A 23,644-nucleotide genomic window follows, 5' to 3' on the forward strand; every position below is an offset into this window, starting at 1 on the left:
GCAGAATACTCCATCTTACTTGAAAAGGGAACATGTATTTTCATGCATTCCCCTGCTTACATAGAGCCGAGGCTGCCACATAAAGTATAACAAGTATGAACAGTGTGAATAACATCAGAAAACAGGCAATGTACAACCAGCGCAGACCATTTGGAAATCATATCTGACATGTATGCAAAACTTACACAAAATACAAAAAACTCTCAACCCATGTCCAACAATTTTTTTTTATAAAGTTTTAAATTAATTTACTACTCATGTACAACATTTTACTTTTAATAATTGACAGCACATCAAGTAGCACTAAAAAGGAGGCATGCCACATAAGAGCGAGAGAGCATATACGGAAAGAAATAGAAAGAAAAATGAAGAACAACTAAAACAATAGGTCAAAAACCATAACAAGAAGATCAGCTGCAGAAGTGAATACAGCAGAAAGAAATAAAAACACAGATTATAGTGAGCTCAATTTGACCATGACAATCTGCCTTACCTGGGCCCACCACATCATGAAGGTCACGATCTTCCAGTTCGATCTTTCTAGAACTCGTCGTACCCAAGGGAACAAGAAAAGCACAGTGGCAAGTATATTAGGTGATAAGTACACAACAACAGCTGAAATGTATAACGAAGGGGTTTTCCTACTGTTCCCAAACAAGTTCTTGATGGTCTTTCCAAGCCCCGATGGATTTTCCCAGGTGTAGGCATATGATACGGGCAGAACGATCACCCATACAGCAGCAGAAACAATCTTCAAGATGTATCTCAGGATATCCCAAAAATTCATGCGCCTCATAGCTTTCCAGCTCAAAATTAGATCCGCAACAGCTGAAAAAGAAATATACTGATCAAAAAAAGAAGCAATAATCCCATTCCATTACACTACCAACCTCCTACAGACCTAACAGTTAACAAAGTCATAGAAGGAACGAAAGACAAGAATTCACGTATCTGTAAGTTACAAATCAATTACAGAAAGCAAGAACACAGAAAGAAGAAAGAAAGGGCTGAACTTATAAAACGTAAAATAATATTTTTAAACATAACAAGCACAAAGTAAAGATTCATTTTCTGTTTCTTTTATGTCATCCTAAAAAAGGCATGGAGTTTTTTTCCCCTTTTCACCTTTTTCATAGATAGGTAATCTTAGCTCAAACTTAGCACATCAATATTCAAGTACAAGTTCGTTATAATGGAGCCAGGGCCTTGAATTCTGACATGAACAGATGTAGGAGAAATGTATAACTAAATACCAAGGAGGTAAGAAAAAGAAAGCAAACTACATAAAGCTTAAGATGAAATTACATGATCACATTATGACAAATGAACTAATTTTAAGGGAATTGAAAGTTCAATAGCAGAACTTTATTGTGGGATCAGTTGATGACAAAATCTGAACATCACAAATGACTTAGGAGATCATTTTAACCAGATGGACTAAAGCAGATTCAAGAATATGGAGAAAGTGACTGAGTGCAAGAGAAAGGGGGGCAGCACATGCTGCTCCACAATTCAAAGCAGCAGTTACTTGACATAGATCCCTCAGCACATATTTACCACATATTATGTAGCCAAGGAACAATTAAATACTTGAACATGAAAGGACAGACGCCTCAGTATTATGCCATCAGTAACACATAAAGTGCAAAAGAAATATCACAATCAAGACAACTCGATATCTAGTCACTGTGGGCCTCAAAATGTCAAAGCCTGAGTTGATTACACAGGACATACAAAAAATAGCCCATCCACATTCACATACAAGAATTGACTGCAGATGATAGGCTCACTAAGGATCATGAATAGCCTGACCATATTCACATACAAGACCATGTGTAAATGTGGATCACATACCTTGCACAAGCTTCAACACAGCAGCAGTGATGAATATACTCAAGACCTTCTTGAAAACACCACCATCAAAAATTCCACTAGGTTCGCCAGAACCATTCCATGCAACTATAACCATTGCCTTTGAATAAACCAACTATTGATTAAGAAACCCCCCAATAACCAAAGAAAAAAAAAACAGAAGTAATAACAGTGGAATTTCAACATTTACCTGTAATGCCAAGATAAAGAAGCTCCACATTCTGTCAAAACTTCTGAAAATATGCCAAAATGATCGTATCTCAACGAAATTCACCTTGCCCGCCCATTTATCTCTACCCGCCGGTCGATTGCTCTGTAGACAAATAAATATGCATATTTGAACATATTTCATGATACATATTACCCTGAACCTAGAAAGAAATGAAGTTACATGCATGGGACCAAGAAATTTGCAATCAAGTCACAATTCTTTAGAAAAAATTACATCTCGAAGATATGAGCCTATAATAATTGATGCTCAATCACACCCAAATCGTGCATCTTATGCGCAAGAGTCAAGCATTAAGCAAAATAATAAAACCCAGTTGAGAAACACTAAAAGGTACAGAATTAGACCAGTTTAATAACCTAACCCAGCAATGGGACACTGCATGGACCAAACCAACCATGTTAAGTACAGCACTGCCGAACCCAACCTACCGTCATGAATATAAACGGTTGAAGTTAAACAATGGCGAAAAAAACAAGATAACAATCTGTAAGCCATTTCACCAAAGGGGAAAACAATCTGGTGATCACCACATAGCACTAAATGGAGAAAACGATGGTCCAATGACACTAATATCAGCTAAGAAGGTCGAAAAACATTTAGATTCTAGCAAGAAATAGCTAGAAGAAGTTCTAGATCCATATAACAGAAGTGGAATAACACAGCACAATTCACAACCCAGTATTAGCAGGCATCAACAACCAAATAACAAAACAATTAGGGAAAAGCTCATATACAAATCAAAGAACAGACATGGCGAAACTTCTCACAATCTTGTAGAGTATTTGGTCATACAGGAATAATAAGATTTAGAAATATATATGTTCAACACAAACAGTGAAGTTACCCCAACCATCAGATGCCAACAAGGGACAGCTATGTTTCCGACATAGCCATCACTGCACCTATTGTATACAAAACCGTAAGATATTTTATGTGAGCAAGAGAGCAAACATTTTTTATTATATTCATTGGTAACTCAAATTCATTTACACAAATTGTGTGAGGGCACGAAATAAGTCTGGTAAGTTCTCGGCCTCATCCTTTTACCACCCGTTAATCCCAAGCCCCCCTATCCCAGCCATCATGAATAGAGCATGTGATGCAGCCTAGAATACTATTCTCAAGGATCTAGATAAGAGAGACGAGCTTAAAGTTTACAAGAGGAACTGCAGAAGGGCAAAATAGTCATTGAAAGTGCCCTTTATGTCTACTTATTTCTAGAATCATTTTATTCACTTAGGGACATAAATAGCAATTTCTAGAGTCTTTTATGTCTTTTTATTCACTTCCAGTCTTTTATAATAAATGGCCATTTAGGGTTTTCTTATATAAGAGATGTGCCCAAGCATAATGCACCATCTAGTTATGGACTTTAGTCAAAACCCTAGAGCAACAAGTGCTCCTTTAATCACAGGTTTTTGAATCATTGTCCAATTTTGGATCTTCCCTAACTTCCTCTTTGCTAAACCCTAACTCCAAGCTACTAGGTCTGCCAGCATGGCTAACCCTATCCCACCAAAAGTCCAAGCATTCAATGGATAAGAGTTGTTCAATAGAGGACACACAGTTGACCAAGTACAAAGGATTGATTCTACCTCCTGAACTGATGCATAACGTGCAAACTGCAAAAGAAACTAGTTAACACCTGTTTTTGCTTGCCCAGCGTCCAGCCAACAATGGTTACCATTGGACTTGGGTGACGCCACAATTGTTACAGCAACTCTTTAATGCTTTTTATTCCCCACCATACGCCAAGGCTACTCTATTCTTGTACAGAGCCTCAGCGATGGCAACCATTGGGGATATCTGGCTCGAGAGGAGGAAAGGAAAAAAGCATACATGCCATCACAGACTGCATCAAACCACTAACAATCTTTTGGTTAATGTTGTAAAGATTCCTTCTCAGTAGCGGACTCTAGATGAACTGGCAGGCCATAGGATCTTTCAGACCAACAATCCCCAAATTGAACTCATTGAGACTACCTGATCTAGATTCTAGAGTCCGTCAAACACAAACATAGATGGACACACCCTTGGAAACCAGGAAAATGCTGGGCGGCGGTATCTTTTGGAATGCTTAAGGCTACACTCCACTATCTTTCTCAGAGCACATAGGAATTGTTGATTCAACGATGACCGAGTCTATCACTTTGGTTAAAGGTTTGAAGAGGTTCAACCCAACCAGAGGCAACTCCCTTAATTGGAAGGTGAATTCAGCAAATGTGATATGGTGGGCTTTAGGAATTGTTGGCTGAACAATGGCCGAGTGTATCACTTCGGTTAAAGGTTTGAAGGGATTTGACCCAACCTGGGGCACCTAACATATAGTGGAAGCGAATTCAAAAAATGTGATATGATGGGCTTCCAAATTAGCCCAAGATGAACCCCTTAAAGACAATATTTTTTACATTTGCAGGCCTCCTTGAGTCACTTTCAAGCACACCTGGCAGGATGCCAACATGACTGCCAATGCTCCTGCAAAAGAGCATGCTCAAGTGGCATGCGAGACCGATTAGGTAGCAGCAAGCAACTTCTTGAATGCTGCACCAAAGAGGCACCTACCCCAATTTTTTGCTGATGGTGGACCAGCCCAGTTTCTGTGTTCTTGATGTACTGTTTAAGTTCCTGACATGTGGGTTGTGATTTTTGTCTAGGTGTACCCAGAGAGAGTGGTGCCATTTCTGTATCATCTACAGCTATGCTACAATAATACACAATTAAGCTTTCTCAAGAAAAAGTCCATAGCCTGTACAAATAATTGAGCCCCCAAGAAAGTTGGGCCTCAAAAAACATGAAATGCAGAGTACTAGAGATCGTAAGAGATAATCCATGGACCTCAACCCTCAGCAATTTAATCCACCACTATGTTGGCATCTCCCCAAAGATGTTGGAAAGATAGAGTAAGGTTCATGATGTCAGGAATCTCAATGAAGACATTGCATAAAGACCATGGGTAGCCTCTTTTATTAGTCGCCCTTGTATTGACATTTGCCAAGTCAGCCAGGTTGTTCATTAAATTTGTCAAGGGATATTGTTAGCTCAAGGATCCTAGCTCACAAGGACTTTGTAGGAACAATCTAGAACTGACAGCTGTGGTTTACATTTAATTTCTGAGCAGTGATCTCCACAACATTGTGTGGACTTCAATATTAACGGGACCATCACAGCCTGTCCCATGTTGGGAGTCTCTATAAATGACACTTCTGAGAACAAAAATGGCTTTTGTGGGTCCAATACTGGTGAGGGGTTTGTCTATGTTAAATGGGTCAAAGTCCCACTTTCTTCTTCTTCTTCTTCTTCTTCTTCTTCTTCTTTTGTGGTTTGTTTTAGGGAAACTGACCCACTTGTTAGAGCTCGAAGTTTTGTTTCTCAATCCTTAATGACCCTTATGTTGGCAAAAGGGAACTCTGGCATCAATAGAAAAGACAAGTAGGCGGTCTGTCTATGTCCCAAGGGCATGCTTTGCAGTTTCACTTCAGTCATGACACAAATGGGATGGATCAAACCAATATCCATTCCATCCTTGCAAAAAGTACTTCAAGAGGTATATCACTTCTTTTCGCCAACATAAATATCAAACTTCTAAAAAGTAGGACAATTAGGTATTTGGGAGTTCAAATATCATTTTAGGTCAAACTTTGATTCTAAAATAACATAGCAGTCCTAAGCTTACAAATCGAACAAAGAAGATATATAGAGGAAATCATTACATGTCAGTGCAAGTGTGCCATGTATCTGAAATGCGCAATCAAATTTACCAGTGGCTGTTATGTATATGTGTGCGTGTGCATCTACTGACATGAGAAATTCAGAAAAACTAAACTATTTCAGGGCCAAAAAAAATACTAACATCGTTCTTATCTGAACGGAACTCAGAGAATGGCCGATAAAAGAAATCAGCATCAGCACGCATGGGCCACCCCAAGCGGAAACAATCAACTGACCTGCAAATAAGAAGTTCAAGTAACTCACTTCATCAGTATGCAAATGGTAAACAAATGAGCAGCAAATTACAAAGAAAACAGATTATACTTAGCATACCAGAAGTACTCATTCAAATCATCGTAGTTCCTCCATTGGGAGTGCTTTGATTTTCCTCTTCTGCTCCTTTCTGCTTCCTACAGTAAAAGAAGAGTCCCTTTACATATGTTGAAGCACATCCAAAAGCAAAGATGTTTCGCTGAATAACTATGGTGCTGACAATGAAAAGCCTTTAGAAAACAAGCAACATACACCACCTTTGCAATTGTCTGATATATTGGTGTTACAACTTTTCGGAGAAAAGCTTCTTCATCTCCTCCATAGGCAGGTTTAATGTTTTCGCCCGTCATAGGACTCACATTTCCAGCCAGCATGCCATACAACTCAAAGGCCATCTACATGTCATAAATGCCCACATGAGGACAGTTGAACCAAACGAACAAAGTGATTATAAGAACTACAGAAAACAATGACTTCCAATCAAAAGAAAGATTCCCAGAAAAATAGACAGATGTCAGTCCCAATATGAGAGTTGTTGACATAGAGTCCGCTCAATAGTGTCTTCAGACAGGGGAAGGTCTATTTCCCATTTCTTAGAATTCAGATAGCTCCATGTACACAACATATATAAAAAAGAATTTAATTTGCAAACAAAAGAATAAACCAATCTTCAATAAAGAAAAAGTTCTGATGACAACTCATACATGATGATATATATAACAGAGACACTCTGGCATGAACCGCAAGTTTGCAGCCTCTCCCCAGATAAGAAGATAAAGACCCATGTACAACAGCTTACGCTGTTGCACTTCCTGCTGTATATTTGGTAACCTGCAGCAAAATAACAATGGTCCGTTAATGTAATAGAAGGCATGCCAAAAACTAAATAGAAGCTATCAAATTTTAGGTTCAAGTATCATGCATAACACAGAGAAGCATGGGAAACAAGAAATTTTTCTTTAGGCACAATACAAACACAGAAAGGAAGATTTGGAATGCCTACCATAGGCTACTCTTCCGATCTAAATATTTGCACCACTTCTTGTAATTCTTGAATAGCTTCTTCATGACATCATTCAAAGCATGTTCATCCAACTAAGTAATCAACAGATTCAATTAAGTTAGTATCCAGCAACTAAAGAGATAACATCAAACTCATGCATGATTAAAATTGGTGGGAAAAAGGACAACCTTTGGCTGCTGCTGCTGGTCAGGCTTATTAATTTTCCGAATGTGCACATTTGCAAGCAGCAATATCAAGTGCTCCCTTTGATTAGCCACATTGTCCTTCTGAAATTGTGCATTACAAGAACAAGTGAGTTGTGCATGACTTCAACAGCTACAATATTTAGATATTATGAAGCGAAGCTTTAAAAAGATCCTGCAAAAAGAATCCCAAGGGACAAAAAAGATGAAATCAAAACAGTCTACTCTTTGAGAACAGTACCTGAAACCCAAACATAACCTGAAGCCAGTCAAGAAGGTCCTCATCTGGCTTCCTTTTATAGTCACGGGGCCATGGTAAACCCCGTGTATTTCGAAGTGCATTAACTGCAGCAGTTATCTACAAGTTCAAAAAACAAAGTCAGCTACTTCTCCTAGAGTTCCAAAGTACTATTAACAGTATCAAGCATTGGTTCACATAAAATATCAATTGAAATTAATATAAATAGTAAAATACAAAATGAAAAACAAAGATATTGATGTCATTTTTACAGTAAGAGTAATAGCAAAATCTTTTGCAGTCATAGTAATTGTAGCAGGTATATTATCTGAACGAGTGACTCTAATGACTGTTACCCATAAGAGACCAGAAACAAACCTCGGGTAGCTGCATAATTGCCAGATTTGCACTACCACGATCAAGGGGAAGAATATTGTAAGGCACAAAAATTGCTGTCTTCTTAACAACTTCATTGCCAGCTTCTAAAATCTAACAAAACAAAGTCACAAAATAGCTTAAACATGCAAATATTTTAGCAATAAAATGATACAGACAAAAGCCAAGACAATATCACTTCCAGGATAATTTTTAGCTTAGATTATACTCAAAATTGGCCATTGTTAATTACCCAGTAACCAAAATTTATAGAGAATTACATATTACAACCTTTAAAAAAAACAATTCTGAGAAACCCTCAGTCTAACTTTACCTCATCTTCTACTACAACAGAGGCACTCTGGCTGAGAGCCTTCAGAACCTCAAAAAGGACAGCAGCAGTTTGATAGGCTTTTGCCAATTGTGCACTGAACAGCATTCAGATAAAAGTTTAGCAAAGAAGTCATATCCAGAAGGTACAAAATGCATATTCTATAGTGCTCCTAACATACAAAAAATGCATCTTTCCATTTCACCTATAACTTACCCATCAGTCTTACCAGCAGCCCTATTCAATGCTAAAGGCATATTCTAGAGTGCTCCAAACATACAAAAGATGAATCTTTCCATCTCACATATGACTTACCGATCAGTCTTATCAGCAGCCCTATCCAATGCTCGAACATACTCTTGGTAGTACTTCTGATAGAAGCTCTGCATTTCACGCGCATCACTACTTTTTGATCTGCCCATTCGAGAGGGCTCATCATCCTGCATTCAGTAAATCCAAGAAAGAATATTGTTGAAAAAGGTCAGAGGACCATAAAACGCAATAAAACAAATCAACAAACAAAGAACTATAGTTAAAAAATAGAAGGGTGAAACCAGGAAATGATGAATTTCGATTAGCGCAAGCATGCATCCATGAAAAATAAATATGGCTTGCTAGTTTGTGTGGAGTTTGCCTGGATGTTCTTAGTTTCAGTTTCACAAGAGTCTTGGCTCAGGATATGCCATGATATCATATTTGTGAGGACTAGCACCACATTCTGGTGGTATGGAGATCCTTGCCGCAACCATAAGGTTCAGGTTTGAACCATCAGGTACCCTGACAGCCTAACCAATGTATGAAAAATAGGAGAAGGGAGGGGTTCGAGCAATGAAAAATTATCAATGCCAAGAACTATATGCAAAAAAATTCTCTCCTTGACTCAACCGCGAGGTTCAGATTTGAACACCCAGATTACCTGACTCAACGAAAGAAGAGATACCGAGAAGACCAAAGTAGGAGCAAAACATAAGATGCTGAACAGTTCAACCAAGCAGAGAAAAGCTGTGTTCGAGGGATCATAGCTTGCGGAGAAATTCAGCACAAATGAGGCACAATAATGACATATATGATCACAACCCAGCAAGCCCCTAGATCAATATAAAATAGCACAGTCCATTTACTTCTGGTGTATGAGTTTAATCTCTTAATCTTACAGAGAAAGAAATAAATGCATAGTCCCTTATCTGCAGACTATCAACCAAAACAACAAATGAAATCCACTCAAGGCACCTATACCAGCTGTACAAACAGACAACTTGGAAAAACTACATGAAAAGTGGCATGCGGAAACATTTCTTTTGCTCTATAAACTTGCCTCATGCCATTTGGGCTGCTATATGAACAACATTCTTGTTTCCAATTCTGCTGGTGCTCTCAGGTATATGATGGTCCATTTATGTTGTTTATATGTAAACTTGCATCTCGGTCGGAAAGGAACTCAAGGTATTGTGTTGTCAACCCTTGCCACCCAAACCACCAAGGCATAGAGGAAATTCCTGTATCATGATCCATGTTATTTCTACATGTATTCTGATGTTCACGAGTTGATAACTGGTCCATTTTGTTGTTTATATGTAAACTTGCATCTCGGTCAGAAAGGAACTCAAGATGTTGTGTTGTCAACCCTTGCCACCCAAACCACCAAGGCATAGAGGGAATGCCTGTACCATGGATCCACGTTATTTTTACATGTATTCTGATGTTCACAAGTTGATAACTGGTGTAGGAATCGGCCAAAGGAATTGAATCCCGTATATCAGAATTAGAATCATACTATAAGAACAAGATTCATAAAGTCTATGGAGTATGATTAAGAACTTTCCAAGGCTAACCTCGCTCACACGTGATATTGTGCCAGAGAGAACTGACAACACACAAGTGGATCCCTCACCATAAATTTCAGATAGACTCCACGGCAAGATGTGTCTTGCAGTACACTCAAAGAGCTCCTTAGCAGAGTACAGGTTGTGCAAGGTCTCTCTCGCCAAGGTTGGACATTGTATACCTTAGAACTAAACCCAACTAAACCATAAGGTGCTCCAGACTATTACTTGAACAGTAGACCACGCAAACATCAGACAAATCAAATTGCATGGTCATCCACGAGCCCAATAAAACGTATTTTACACAAGAACAAACAACAATGCTCCTGGGTTTTTCAGCTTTCAGAAATGGCCTTGCAGAGAGCATGATAGTGATTTACTTGTTATCAAAGTAGTAATAGTTTATTCATCCTAGGAAAACATGAGATCATCCAAGAAGCAGCCTTCATATTAAGGCATTCGCATGATTTTTTTTTTCATGTGAGCAAAATCTCTTGATCCTCATAGAAGACAATGACCATCCTAGTGATTCTTATGGACATTTTGGATAACTCTATAGGGACTTTTTTATGGCCATGTCCGGGGGCACATATAGACATACAGTACAGTTTTTAACAAGTCAAGTTTTGTCCAACTTGCCAAAACTTTTAGGAATCAATTGAAGTTTCCTAAATTTTATTTACAGGGGTAACATATGTAACTAATTCAAAAAAAGGATGGGTTGCCACAAGCCTATGATTTATATGTTAAATTATGTTCATGAGGAACATTGTTGTTTGTAAACAGACATAAGAATGGAAGATATGACTGTATGCAGCATGGATTCAGACAGATTAAATTGAATGTAGAAGTCACTCCCCGGTACTGTAACAATAAAATTCAGGTAACAATCAAATAACAAAAGAGGTCAATAGCTAGGAATTTCATTGTGAAGTTTATATAATAAATATCAATTTCAGATCACATAACCTCACAATCCATTTATGAGTGAGGTCCATAAGAGAGAGGAGGAAGAGGAGGCAAATTACGTTATACGAGAGGTTTTCACAGGTACTCGTAAAAGGATCATCAGACAAACCCTAAACTAGGTTCACATCTTCATTTTTGCTTTTAGCTATTACGTTATTTGTGCATAAAAGGATTCTAAAAGAGTTGAACTCAATATAATAACAGAGGAATAAGCACTCTCATTTTTTAATGCTGAAACAAAAGCCTCTAGAAATTAAAACATGTAAACAACTACATACAACACTCAGCCATTACTTAATGGGTGTCGTTAGCATAAGGCCTAGGCTTAAAGGGAAAAAGCAAAGCCGCACCCCAAAAACCCGCCAAAAAATGCAATTCCAGTGCTCAAAACTGCAATAAGGCCCAAAAATCTATTTTCACCATTGAATTATACGATCTTTGAAGCCCCAAAAAATGGTGCAAATGTGGCAGATCTAACATCACTTGAAAATGGATGTCCAAATGATATGTTACAAGATACTATTTTTAGGGCTTGAAATCCACTTTTTATTCAGATCAATATTTTAATGCTTTCCTGCACCAGAACATAAATTTTCAGCGAGATTTGAGATGCGGCTTTAGAAAGCCACTACCTTATGCTAAACTTTTGCTTACTTGATAAATAGCACATAAAAAATGCAACTTGATATCCAGCGGTATAAATGATACCTCAAACCCATACATATAAAGGATTAAATAGAGAAAGGCATACAACAAATTACCCTCTCCAGTCTTTGCAGAAGAGCAGTTTTGAATTGGCGAACACCACGACCACTAGAGGTGGGATCCAACCGGTGGGCCTTCTCAAAAGCATAAAATCGGCCTGTCACAAATAGAAAAGTTACGAGTAGATGAAACCAAAGATAGGCAACAAATCCAAGAAAGATGATTCAGATTGTCTTTCTCTAAATAAATAAATTCAACGCTTAACCAAACAAGAACAGCTATATTTCAAATACAAATCAAAAAGAGAAAGCAAGCAAGGGACTAAGGCTTTAATGCTGTAACGGAATAAGAAAATTAACTAGATGTCTGTACAAGATTTTTATAATGCATTGATACGTCAATGAAAATAGGCTGCACTCACATGATGAATGTTTGTCCACCCATAACCCCATAACAGAAGGATTCGATAGGTTTTACCTTCTCTCCAACATAAGCCATCCAAGGCCCTTTTTTTCTTATTTTTCTTTTTTGTTTTTGAGGCAAGATTAAGACCTACTTGTCTTGCATATATCCTCATTCACATAAAAAGACACAATTTTATCAATAGCAAATAGAATATATGTTATAACTGTGTCACTTAGACTCACTCTGATTTCTTCTTCCAGTCAATACAACGTAGCCTAAATCTCACATATGATCCCAAATCAGCTGTTCTATTGACCTTTCTTCCATAGACCTCTGCAACTAGGGTGAAAAGAAAAAAGATTATAGCTCACCTTTCCAAATGTAATGGGTACTCATGAGACCTTTAGGTGAGCCACCAATCATAACCAAAAATAAACAACGGAAAATTTGGAAATGAACTTCCATGTAAACATCCTCCACTTCACAGTTGTACCAAAACCCTCGAGTCCCGTGAACTAGTCGAAGGAAGTCTAAGCTATGTGGTCATAAGCCTTCTCAATATATACTTATACAAGCAATCGTGGTCTCCAGTTCCTATGTAAGGTCTATGGACCCATAAATAGTACATTCCTGTTTAATAGGGGTCATAGAAGTTATTGTTCCTAGTATTCTATGGAATCCAGGCATTCATGTGCAATCAATGTTCAAGAAGGTGGATGCGGCCACCTAGGCACCTGAGCGGGCGCCCAGACACCAAGGCGGCCTTCAATGGGGAAGGGGCAGATCCTTGCGGATCGTTGGACCTCCCAAACCGGAAAGTTTTGGTTCCCAGATCTCCTCTTCTGTAATCCCTATAAGCCTCAAAAAGATTGGGGATGAATATCCTTCAATTACGTGAGCATTTGAGGAGGTTGAAAAAATTTTGATCCCTCTACAGATCTTAAAATCTTGGTTTTTTTAAGGTTTTTCTCACCCTAAACCTCACTAAAAAAGTTTTGAGGGGCAAAGATGGCCCCCAAAACTCTTTTACCCCCTTTTTAGAGGGGGGAATGATGGAACTACCCAATGGCCTACGGGCATTTTCCACCCTTGGTCTCGATTGTTCAAAGCGGTGCCTAGGCGTCCGCCTTTAATGCCGCCTAGGTGGGTACCTTGATGCACCCACCTGAAGCATACTGCCGAATTATCTTCCAATGCATGGAATTAATTACTTCAAGGGCTTCACACATTCATTCATGTGTAATATGCCCAATTTCTTCAATAGGATCAAATATTGTGCCTAGTTACTACTGTTTTTCTTTGCACGAGCGTGCTCAACAAAATTAATTTTTGGTACTCACAAAACTACACAGATACTCCGAAAGGAATAGAAATGATAAACAAATCCAATATGATAATTTTATCAAATAGATGAAGAAATGTGATAATGCAGAAAATGCAGATAAATCTTACATAGATAAGCGACACGAGGGTGCTTGGCCTCAAGCTCATTGGCAACACGAAGAATTGGTGCAATTGAAACGAGAGAGGAGGGGACAACCTCACTATCAAAAGCAGATTCCCCCAAGTTACCGGCTGTTTGTGTTCGTGGTAGGCGCCGCTGTGGCGGCTCTCCTCGTCTCCCCGACATTGTTTTCTCTCTCTAGAGGAAACGCATGCAAGCTTTATTTCTCCCGCTCTCCCACTAAGCCCTAGAAAAGGGGGGAAAGCAAAAGCTGAGAAAAAACAGGACTAACAGGGACGAATGAACTCACTCTACATGCTGCATTTAGAGTCAAAGAGTAGAGTTCAGAACTCTCTCTCTCTCTCTCTCTCCCCTAAAACAAAACCAAAAAAATGCAGACTTGTACACAGTAATCAAACTTCAAGGAACCAGAAACACATGCCTCAATAAGCATGCGGATCCATTCGGCCGTATAACTGTCACATAAATGAAAATAGTCGCTACAGAACTCAAAAAATCCACTTTTTTCTAATCAGGCAAATGATTTCCAGTTAGCCATTAAAATCAACAACAAAGCAGCGAAACACTTACAGTTTCTCGGAGAGCTTGAATGAGATCACGGCACTGAGTACCGTCTTAAAGAAACAAAGCAGAGAGCAAGAAGCAATCCACAGTGGAGCGATCAATGTACAGAGAGGAATGGGTGTTTTCGGATATAGGCGAAATGCGCTGCACGGTTATTCGAGCAAGGAGAAGAAACCCTAGCTGGAAACAGGTTGCAGAAATGTTACGCAGAGAGAAGAGAGAGAATAGGGGGAGAGTGTGCTCTCCGCTAAGTTAGAGGCCGAAAAGAGAGAGAGAGAGAGAGAGAGAGAGAGTTTTGGGGTAGTGGGGTGTGTGACGAAACACCTCAGTAGATGCTCACTGAGAAGGGCCCACTCGTCAGGTGCGTGAATTTGATTTTTTTTAAAAGGTACAAGACTGCCCTCCAACTTTTAAAAAGGTTACGATAATACTCCTATCTTTGAGAAATATGACGCTTGTGGCGGGCATTTAACCCCATTCGTAGTTCTCTCTTTTTAATTTAGGGTGCGGTTTTTATATGGTTGCAACTTTAAACCATCCAATTAAAGCGCACCTTCAAATTTATCTTAACATGTGATTTTGATGTAAAAAAACATTCAGATTATTTGAAAACTTATTTTTATATTTAATTATAAACTTTAAAATTTTAAAATTAATTAAATTTATAAAAATTTTAAAAATGAACTGTCTAAATAATGTGTTGCAAGATACACTGTCTTTTAGACTCAAAATCTCTTTTTTTTTTTCATATTCATACATCTTAATATTGAGATGGTCAATTAGAAAGTTTTTAAACATTAAAATAATTTTTTCTTATGAAGTTTTGAGGTGTATTTATGATTCTACATTTTAAAGTTACAACCTTATATAAACTTTTTTTTTTAATTTAAGATTTTTTTTTTTGGTCTTTTTTTTAAATTTCATGAGTCAAGCTGCAAGAGCCTGCTGACTCACCAAGACCATCTTAAAATGGACGTTGTAACTTGTAAGGTTTACACAGTGTAAACAAAATTCAAAAAAACTCATATTTTTAATATTATTTTATTACTTATTTATTTATGGTTATGGTCATCTTAACTTAGATAATGAATCTTTAAAATTTTAAATTAAAAATTTCTAAAATAGTTTAAATGGCGGCCCATATGGTACAAGTCGGCGGACTTACTTTTTCTTTTTCTTTATTTTTAACTTTCTTTTATGTAGGTTTCTTTCCTACCTTTTTACTGTCTTTGGATAAGAGATATTTACTTCTTTTTTTTGTTTATACTTGATTTCTTAGTTTTTTTACTAGGATTGTATGCTGTAAGACTAAGATGAGGTTAGAATAACCCGTTGCCAACAAATATCAAATTTAATAGCATGGTGTAAAGTTCGAGAATTTTTATTTATTTTTTTATTTGTTGTTGGTTAATAAATCACCCTCAATCATCTAATTTCAAGTTACCAATGAATAATAATTGTGGCCTCTTTATATCAAAGTTAAATTCTTTTATTATCATGATTGGTTCCTGTAATAGGTATTTTTTTTCTCTAGGGCATGTTTGGTTCGTATGACAATGATTGTTTATAAATTATTTTATTAAAAAATAACTAATTTCTCACTTTTGGTCCATCTCAAGAGTAATAAATCCTTTTACCCATGAAATTAATTTCCATAAAAATTGTCCAAAATCTAAAAAATTTAAATCATACCTATGCCGGTATAAATCCATTTTCTTTCAAAATAATTGGGGGGGGGGAGGTAAGTAGGGCTGCCACCGGGCCGGGCTGGGCCAATGCTCTGCAAAGCCCGAAAATACGTTGACTAGCCCCGCTGAGGCTCTGTCGGAAACGTTCACAAAAAATCCTACCCCTCCCCTGAATATGTATCATCAAAGCTTGGCCCAGCCCAACCCAACTCGAAAATAATATATTGGGCCTAGGCCTAGCTCGACCCATTAAGAAGTCCCCCCTTTTTATTCTTTTTATTTCATTCTTCAAATTATTCTTGTTTGTAATAAGCCAAAAATTGTGTTAAGAGAATTTTTTAAAATTTGGGTTTCTAGAGAGAGAAAGATATATTGGGTTTTTTTAGAGAGAGAATGATATTAGGATTTTAGAGAAAGTAATATATATTGGTTTCTAGAGAGAGATAATTAGTTTTTAGATAGAGATGATATATTGGGTTTTTAGATAGAGAAATATATTGATTTCTAGAGAGAAAACTATAGATTGGATTTGTAGATAAATAAATATATTGATTTCTAGAGAGAGAACAAATAGGTTGGATTTCAAGAGAGAATGAGAGTTTGGATTTCTAGAGAGAATGAGAGATTGGGTTTCTAAAGAGAGATGTTTTTTAGATAGATAATGAGATATCGAGTTTCTAGAGAGATAATGGGTTTTTAGAGAGATAATGATATTGGGTATCTAGAGAGAGAATGGATTTTTAAGATAGCAATACAGATTGGGTTTATAAATAGATAATGGGTTTTTAGAGAGAGATTGATTTCTAGAGCAGTGATGGATTGTTAGAGAAAGAAATCGATATTGGGTTTCTAGAGAGAGATAATGTGTTTTTAGGGAGACATATAGGTTGGATTTTTAGAGATAATGAATTTTGGAGAGATAAAGATACAATAGGATTTAAAATAGAGAAAGAGATATTGGGTTTCTAGAGAGAGTTATTTTTTAGAGATAATGAGAGATTGGATTTCTAGAGCGATGGGATGGATTTTTAGAGAGATATAATAATTTTTAGAGAGATAAAGAGATATTGGTTTTTTAGAGAGAAAAACATATTAGTTTTTTAGAAAGGGAAAGAGATATTGGGTTTTTAGATAGATAAAATGTGTTTTAGAGAGATATGGGTTTCTAGAGAGAGATATTGGATTTGTAAAGATAATATATTTTAAGAGAGAGAAATATATATTGGAATTCTAGAGCGAGAGAATGCGTTTTTGGAGAGAGAAATAGAGATTGAGTTTCTAGATAGAGCGGGTTTTTAGAGAGAGATTGGTTTTCTAGAGAGCAAATGGGTTTTTATAAAGAGATTCGGTTTTCTAGAGAGAGAAATATATATTGGGTTTCTAGAGAGAGAATCAGTTTTTAGATAAAGAAATAGAGATTGGGTTTCTAGATAGAGGATGAGGTTTTAGAGAGAGAAATATAGGGAATTAGTTTTTAGACAAAGAAAGAGAGATTGGAATTTTAGAGAGATAAATGTATATTAGATTTTTAGAGAGATAATAGGTTTTTAGATAGATATTGAATTTCTAGAGAGCGAATAGCATTTTAGAGAGAAATATATATCGGGTTTTTAGAGAGGGAAAGAGATAATGGGTTTTTAGAAAGAGATAAAGAGAGAGATATTGAGTTTCTAAAGAGATATAATGGATTTTTAGAGAGAGAAAGATAACATATTTTTAGAAAGGGCAAGAAAGATTGGGTTTCTAAAGAGAGATAATTGGTTTTTAGATAGAAAAAGAGATATTGAGTCTTTATAGAGAGAGATTATCGGTTTTGGAGGGAGCAATTGGATTTTTAGAGAGAGCAAGAGAGATTGAATTTTTAGAGTGAGAGAATAGCTAACATTCCAAATTCCAAACGGGTAGATTCCCACAGTTTACCAAACGAAAGAAAACACTTTCATAAGAAATCTAGATAGTATTATCCAGCGTTTTAAAAAACGCCGAGTCGAACCGGACTCGCCCGGTTCGACTCGGAAATAGTGAAAAAGGAACCGGATCGCCAAAAAATCGGAAATCGTCCGGTTCTAGAGAGAACCGGACGATTCTGTACAGTGAATCGCCGATTCACTGTACGGAATCGGCGAGTCCGAACATTGAATCGGCGATTCCGTACGGTTTTTTTTTTTTTTTTTTTTTTTTTTTTTTTTTTTTTTTTTTTTTTTGTAATCCATGATAGATTTTTTTGTAATCCATGATCGAATTTTTTGGTTTTTTGTAATCCATAATAGAATTTTTTGTAATCCATGATCGAAATGTTTGTTTTCTTTTCTTGTAATCCATGATCGATTTTTTTGTTTTTTTTTTTTTTTTTGTAACCCATGATAGAATTTTTTGTAATCCATGATCGAATGTTTTGTAATATATGATCGAAATGTTTGTTTTTTTTTTGTAATCCATGATCGAAATGTTTGTTTGTTTTTTTTTAATCCATGATTGAATTTTTTGTTTTTTGCTTTTTTTGTAACCCATGATAGAGTTTTTTGTAATCCATGATTGAATTTTTTGTAATCCATGATCGAACTATTTTTTTGTAATCCATGATTGAATTTTTTGAAAATTTGTGATTTTTTTTGTTTAATCCATGATCGAATTTTTTTTTGTAATCCATGATAGAATTTTTTGAAAATTTGTGATTTTTTTTTTAATCCATGATCGATTTTTTTGAAAATTTGTTTTTTTTTTTTTTTAATCCATATTATTCAAAGAGAAAACGAGAGAGATGATGATTCTGAAGCCACCCTATCCCAGCCATATTATTCACATATCGAGTCCCAACAGCAACAGTGTAGGGATGAGCACGAAATACTGTAAATTAAATGCTGAATGGCGGTTCATGCAGGGAAATAACATATAAATATTCGCATATTCATTCAAAAACATGAAAATTCTTAATGGAGTACCCTCATTTTTTATTGAATTCCTAAAAACCAATATTTATAATGAGTTTTAATAATTTTTTCGGATTTTTTTGAAGCTTTATTCTGACCGATTCACCCGATTCCGATCCCGATCGCCGATTCGCCGATCCGGATCGGTTTTTGAAAAGCCCGATCCGGGTCACCGATCCGGTTTTTAAACCATTGGTATTACCAAACATGAGAGAAAAAAAAAGTGAAATCTAAATCTAAAAAATCCATTTCCTAAGAAATTAATTTCCTACAATAAAACTATTTCACGCGAACCAAACGTGCCCCTATATTTATATAAGGAAAAGTTTATATATAACCGAGGCTCTAAAAAATCAAATTTGAGCTTATCTCAAAATTTTCACTAGAAGATGTTGTTTTGATGTTCAAATATATTCAAATTGATCATCTTGGCATCAAGAAGCATGGACATGAGAAAAAAAATAGATTTCAAGTTTTGAAAATAGTGTATTTTGTAACACATTTGTCAATTTTTAATATTTTCAAGTTTTCATGGATCTGTCGATCTACACTATGTTTTAAGCTTTGAAATTTATAAATAAATATAAAAAAATATTTGAAGGCTATCACAAAGATTTCCAATATTGAAACCACATTTATTGATACCATTTGAAGGTAGACTCTAATTTGATTGTTTAGAGCCTAGGCTCTATACAAACCGCACCCTTATATATAAAGAGAATATTTAGTTTATTTTTTGGGCGTTGTGAGGCAGGTCACCCTAAAGACCAGACCATACAGCCTTTAATTGACCTCTAGATTCATGGATGGTCTTAAGCCTACTAGATAAACAACTTAAATAAATATTTGCCAGCATATTTAAAAAGGAAAGAGTTTATATAGAGTTGAGGCTCTAAACAATTAAATTAGAACCCACCTCAAAAATTTCACTACAATATGTTCACTACAATATGTTGTTTTGATGCCCAAATATCTTAAAATTGATCATCTCGACATTAAGATGTATGGACATGTGAAAAAAAATGGATTTCAAGTTTTAAAAATAGTGTTTCTTGTAACACATTTTTTGACCGCCAAGTTTAAAGTTTTGACATATTTGCTCGATCTACATTATTTTTTAAGTTTAAAATTTTATAATTAAAGATGAAAATATATTTTAAAGCCATCACAAAGATTTACAGCATTAAAAATGCATTTCTCAACACTATTTGAAGGTGGGTCTTATTTCGATTGTTTAGAGCATCGACTCTATACAAACCACACCCATTTAGGAATAGCATATCATCATCATCATTATCATGGCCTTTTCTTAACTATTTGGGGTCTGGCTACATGAATCATAGTCAAACATTATACTCTATTAAGGGCCATACTTTCGGTGAGGCTATAAGTCTTTATATCTTTTTTCATTACTTCCAACCACAGCCTTTTAGAGTAACCGATAAACCAATTTTACTCTCGTAGGGAAACTATTTTTAAGTTTTTTAAGATATTTTCCTCGAGTTCACCGAGGTTATGAGCTAGGTTTGTTTTTCCATGTTTTTCATGGAGTTTGCCTATGTGACTAGCAACGTGTGTGAAAAACAATGTTTAACATAAATCCCTAACATAAGAAACGTTTGAGATGTTATATCATGGCGTTAGGTCGGTGGCTAACCTAGATTTTTCCACACACACTGACAAACATATATGTGTGTGTTCCATCTCTTTTGTTCCTTTAGTTATCTCATTACAGTTCTTGATGGTACACTATGTTGGGGTGTGGTTTCTATAGGGCCTAGGCCTTAAACAAACAAAGTAAGACACCTAGAACTAATGTTGACAGATATTTTCTTAGTATTGAAAATCTTTATGATAATTTGAAATTTTAATTTATCTCTAATTATAAAATTTAAAGCTTAAAAAATAGTATAGATCGAGTAAATCTATGAACACGTAAAAATCTTTAAAATTAACAGTCCAAAAAAAGCATTACAAGATGTATTATTTCCAAAGCTTGAAATCATTTATTCTCATGTCCATACATCTTAAGATCGAGATAATCGATTTGAGAATTTTGGAGTATCAAAACAATCTCTTATACTAAATTTTTTACGTGCGCTTTAATTTGATTGTTAGGGCCTCACCCTTATATAAACATTTTCCACCGAGTAATTTATATTTTGGAAAAACTATACAATGAGACTTTTTAAGTATCGTACAAGGATACCACAATTTATTAATTTGATGTGTGAAATTTGATAGCTTGAGTGTATCACAAAATTCGAGAAATCTTTTTTTTGAACTTTGTGTTTAGTAAATAGAATAAATGCAACCACTTAATTTCACATCCAAAGGTTCAGATCAATTATGACCATCTTGTACAAAAGGTAAATGATCCTATTATATATTTTCCATTGTTATCATTGTGTTGTTTCTAGACTTGATCACGGACTGAGCCTACGATGACCTCTAACTTGATGGTCAACGGTGTAATATGCTACATCATGACGTCTAGAGTTTTGTCCCCACGACCGAAGTAAAGAAAAATAATCGGGAATCGAGTTAGGGCATCATTAGTTAGGGGGGTCGATGCCTCAACATCTTACATTCCAACTATTAATATGTCAAAAAAAATAAAAATAAATAACAATCATGTATTGACCTAATTTTCTATCCATCACCATTTAACAACTTTAGTGGTCGGTGATAAACCACGTGTTCACGTTGTTAATGCCACTGCAAGGATCATTGTGGGACACTATTTCAGCCACGTAGTGGTTTGGTCACTTCCAAAATTGGACAAACGGAATGGACATTTCAGTTATTTGGTGAACTATCAGGGTCATTTCGGTAGAGTCCATTAATTTAATGGAATGTATGGATTAAAAGAAAGTGATGTCGACGTGTCCGATGAGAGCAGTTTTCCGGGTGATCGAGTGCCTTTTTGATTCTCGATGAAGCAAAGAAAATGTCCAAAATGCCCTCTTAGTTCTTAGACGGCCTCATTCCTGTAAACTGAAAATTCACTCCTCTTCACTTGCCAGATATTTTTGTCTTTAGTGCAATGTGTTTGGGTAAAATGGTCCTCTTTGGAAAAGAGTAATTTCGACATTTTTACGTTTCCAAAAAGTCTAGCCGTTACTATCTGCGGCAATGTCTCCAAGTGATTTTTTTCATTATTCAAAAAACCAAAATCGTAAAAGAAAAAAGTATAAAATTTCGTGAGTTTTTTTTTTTTACCATTCAAAATCTTACAACCGTAATTATCGAAAAAAAAACAAAAAAAATCAAAATCCTCATAGAAAGAGCGGTATCATAATACACGCCTATCTCTCCATCACTCTTGTGTATTAAAACCCAAGGAATTTCGATCCAGACCGTCGATTTATATGAAAGTCCGTCTGGATTAAACCAATTCTATTATGGTATAGGTCTTAGCCCAGCTCTCTCTAAAACCCTATTTTTATTATTTTTTAATATTTTTAAAAAAATCATATCTAAATTTATATGATATAAATTATATTTTAGTTTTAATTTTATTTATATATAGTATTTAATATTTTTTAGACAATCAATTTGGCCAATCTATATTCAATATCAATCATCGATCTAACAATCCGACACGAATAAAAAGGTGAATGATTTGCCTAACCAATATTATAAAATATTACTTCAACCCTTGTTGCACGTTTATTGCTCTCTTTCTCTCGATAACAAATAACAACATTGTCCTAAACCAAAGAATTCCAAATAGTCCAAATTCGAACAAATTCTAGGCGTATTGAAGATTTGGCGGGTCTCTCTTTCTCTCTCTTTCATGATCAATATCTAAACAAAATATCTAAGGAGATTTGCCAAATTATTCTATTTTTTCTGATAAACTATGCATTCCCGTACTAAATGAAGCAAATGAAATATGGGTGTGGTTTCCATAAGGTTGAAACCTTAAACACCCCAATTAAGGTGCATCTTCAAATTTTATCATAACATATATTTTTGATGTAAAATATTATTATCATTATCTTAAAATCTATTTTCATATCTAATTATAAAAATTTAAGGTAAAAAAATAGTTAAAATCAAGTAGATCTATAAACATATGAAAATCTTGAAAATTGACGGTTTAGATAATGTGTTGTAAGACAGTGATTATTTATAAAACTCAAAATCATTTGTTTTTTCATAGTCATACATCTCGATATAGAGATAATCAATTATAAAGTTTTCAACATTAAAACAACATTTTTCCAAATGGATTTTTTAGTTGCATCCATAGTTCTACATTTTAAAGTTGCATCCTTATATAAACTTTTTCCATTAAATATTGAGAGGATGTTTGGGCATTGCGAATTTGTGTGTGTCTACTCACGCCCCTCTAGCGATCCATTTGAATGGACTTTTGGCAGGAGCACGCTGTATACTTATTCTCTTGATGAAAAATTAGTATTATCTACTTTAAAAAATGTATTCTTGATAATTATATGCAACTACTATATTATTTAGATCAAATTTAAATATTTTACTATTTTCAACTATTTAAACTCACAATCACGTGAATTTTAATGGGTTTTTTGAAGTTATATCAACAAAATTAAGCACGATGATTGAATACATTGTTAAATAGGTCACCTCTTAGATGCATTTTTTTATATATAAATTTGACTTGTACATTTTTTGTCAATTTAAAATTATATGAGCTACTCTATGTGTATTTTCTATGAAATAATCCTGGACATTTTTTTTTGAGAAATTCAGTGGAGATGATGAGACCCTACCTGTTTTTTAAATCGTTAATTGTTTTTTAATATGTTACGTGAGAACTGAAACCTAGATTTTAGTTGTGGTACATATCGTGTTACCGCGACGACCCTAACCCCA

The 23,644-nt window shown here is 35.5% G+C and overlaps 1 protein-coding gene across 1 annotated transcript in view; it reads right to left on the reverse strand.

The window, feature by feature from the left end:
- LOC18445433 (callose synthase 3) overlaps positions 1 to 14,427 on the reverse strand; it is a 32,568-nt gene extending 18,141 nt beyond the window's left edge. The window contains exons 1-17 of the mRNA XM_006855571.4: positions 14,173 to 14,427; positions 13,590 to 13,828; positions 11,789 to 11,889; positions 8,551 to 8,675; positions 8,239 to 8,332; positions 7,908 to 8,018; positions 7,533 to 7,649; positions 7,277 to 7,375; positions 7,089 to 7,180; positions 6,790 to 6,916; positions 6,343 to 6,480; positions 6,146 to 6,222; positions 5,955 to 6,048; positions 2,063 to 2,185; positions 1,855 to 1,972; positions 494 to 828; positions 20 to 72 (exon numbers count right to left, since the gene is read on the reverse strand). Coding sequence (XP_006855633.2) covers positions 20 to 72; positions 494 to 828; positions 1,855 to 1,972; positions 2,063 to 2,185; positions 5,955 to 6,048; positions 6,146 to 6,222; positions 6,343 to 6,480; positions 6,790 to 6,916; positions 7,089 to 7,180; positions 7,277 to 7,375; positions 7,533 to 7,649; positions 7,908 to 8,018; positions 8,239 to 8,332; positions 8,551 to 8,675; positions 11,789 to 11,889; positions 13,590 to 13,767 — 1,982 coding nt within the window. The 5' untranslated portion in view covers positions 13,768 to 13,828; positions 14,173 to 14,427. The remainder of the gene's footprint in view (positions 1 to 19; positions 73 to 493; positions 829 to 1,854; positions 1,973 to 2,062; positions 2,186 to 5,954; positions 6,049 to 6,145; positions 6,223 to 6,342; positions 6,481 to 6,789; positions 6,917 to 7,088; positions 7,181 to 7,276; positions 7,376 to 7,532; positions 7,650 to 7,907; positions 8,019 to 8,238; positions 8,333 to 8,550; positions 8,676 to 11,788; positions 11,890 to 13,589; positions 13,829 to 14,172) is intronic.
- Positions 14,428 to 23,644: the final 9,217 nt, after the last annotated feature.

This window comes from Amborella trichopoda, chromosome 9 (assembly GCF_054954075.1).
Source record: "Amborella trichopoda isolate Santa Cruz 75 chromosome 9, AtrichopodaSantaCruz75HAP2 v2.0, whole genome shotgun sequence".
Taxonomy (NCBI): Eukaryota; Viridiplantae; Streptophyta; class Magnoliopsida; order Amborellales; family Amborellaceae; genus Amborella; species Amborella trichopoda.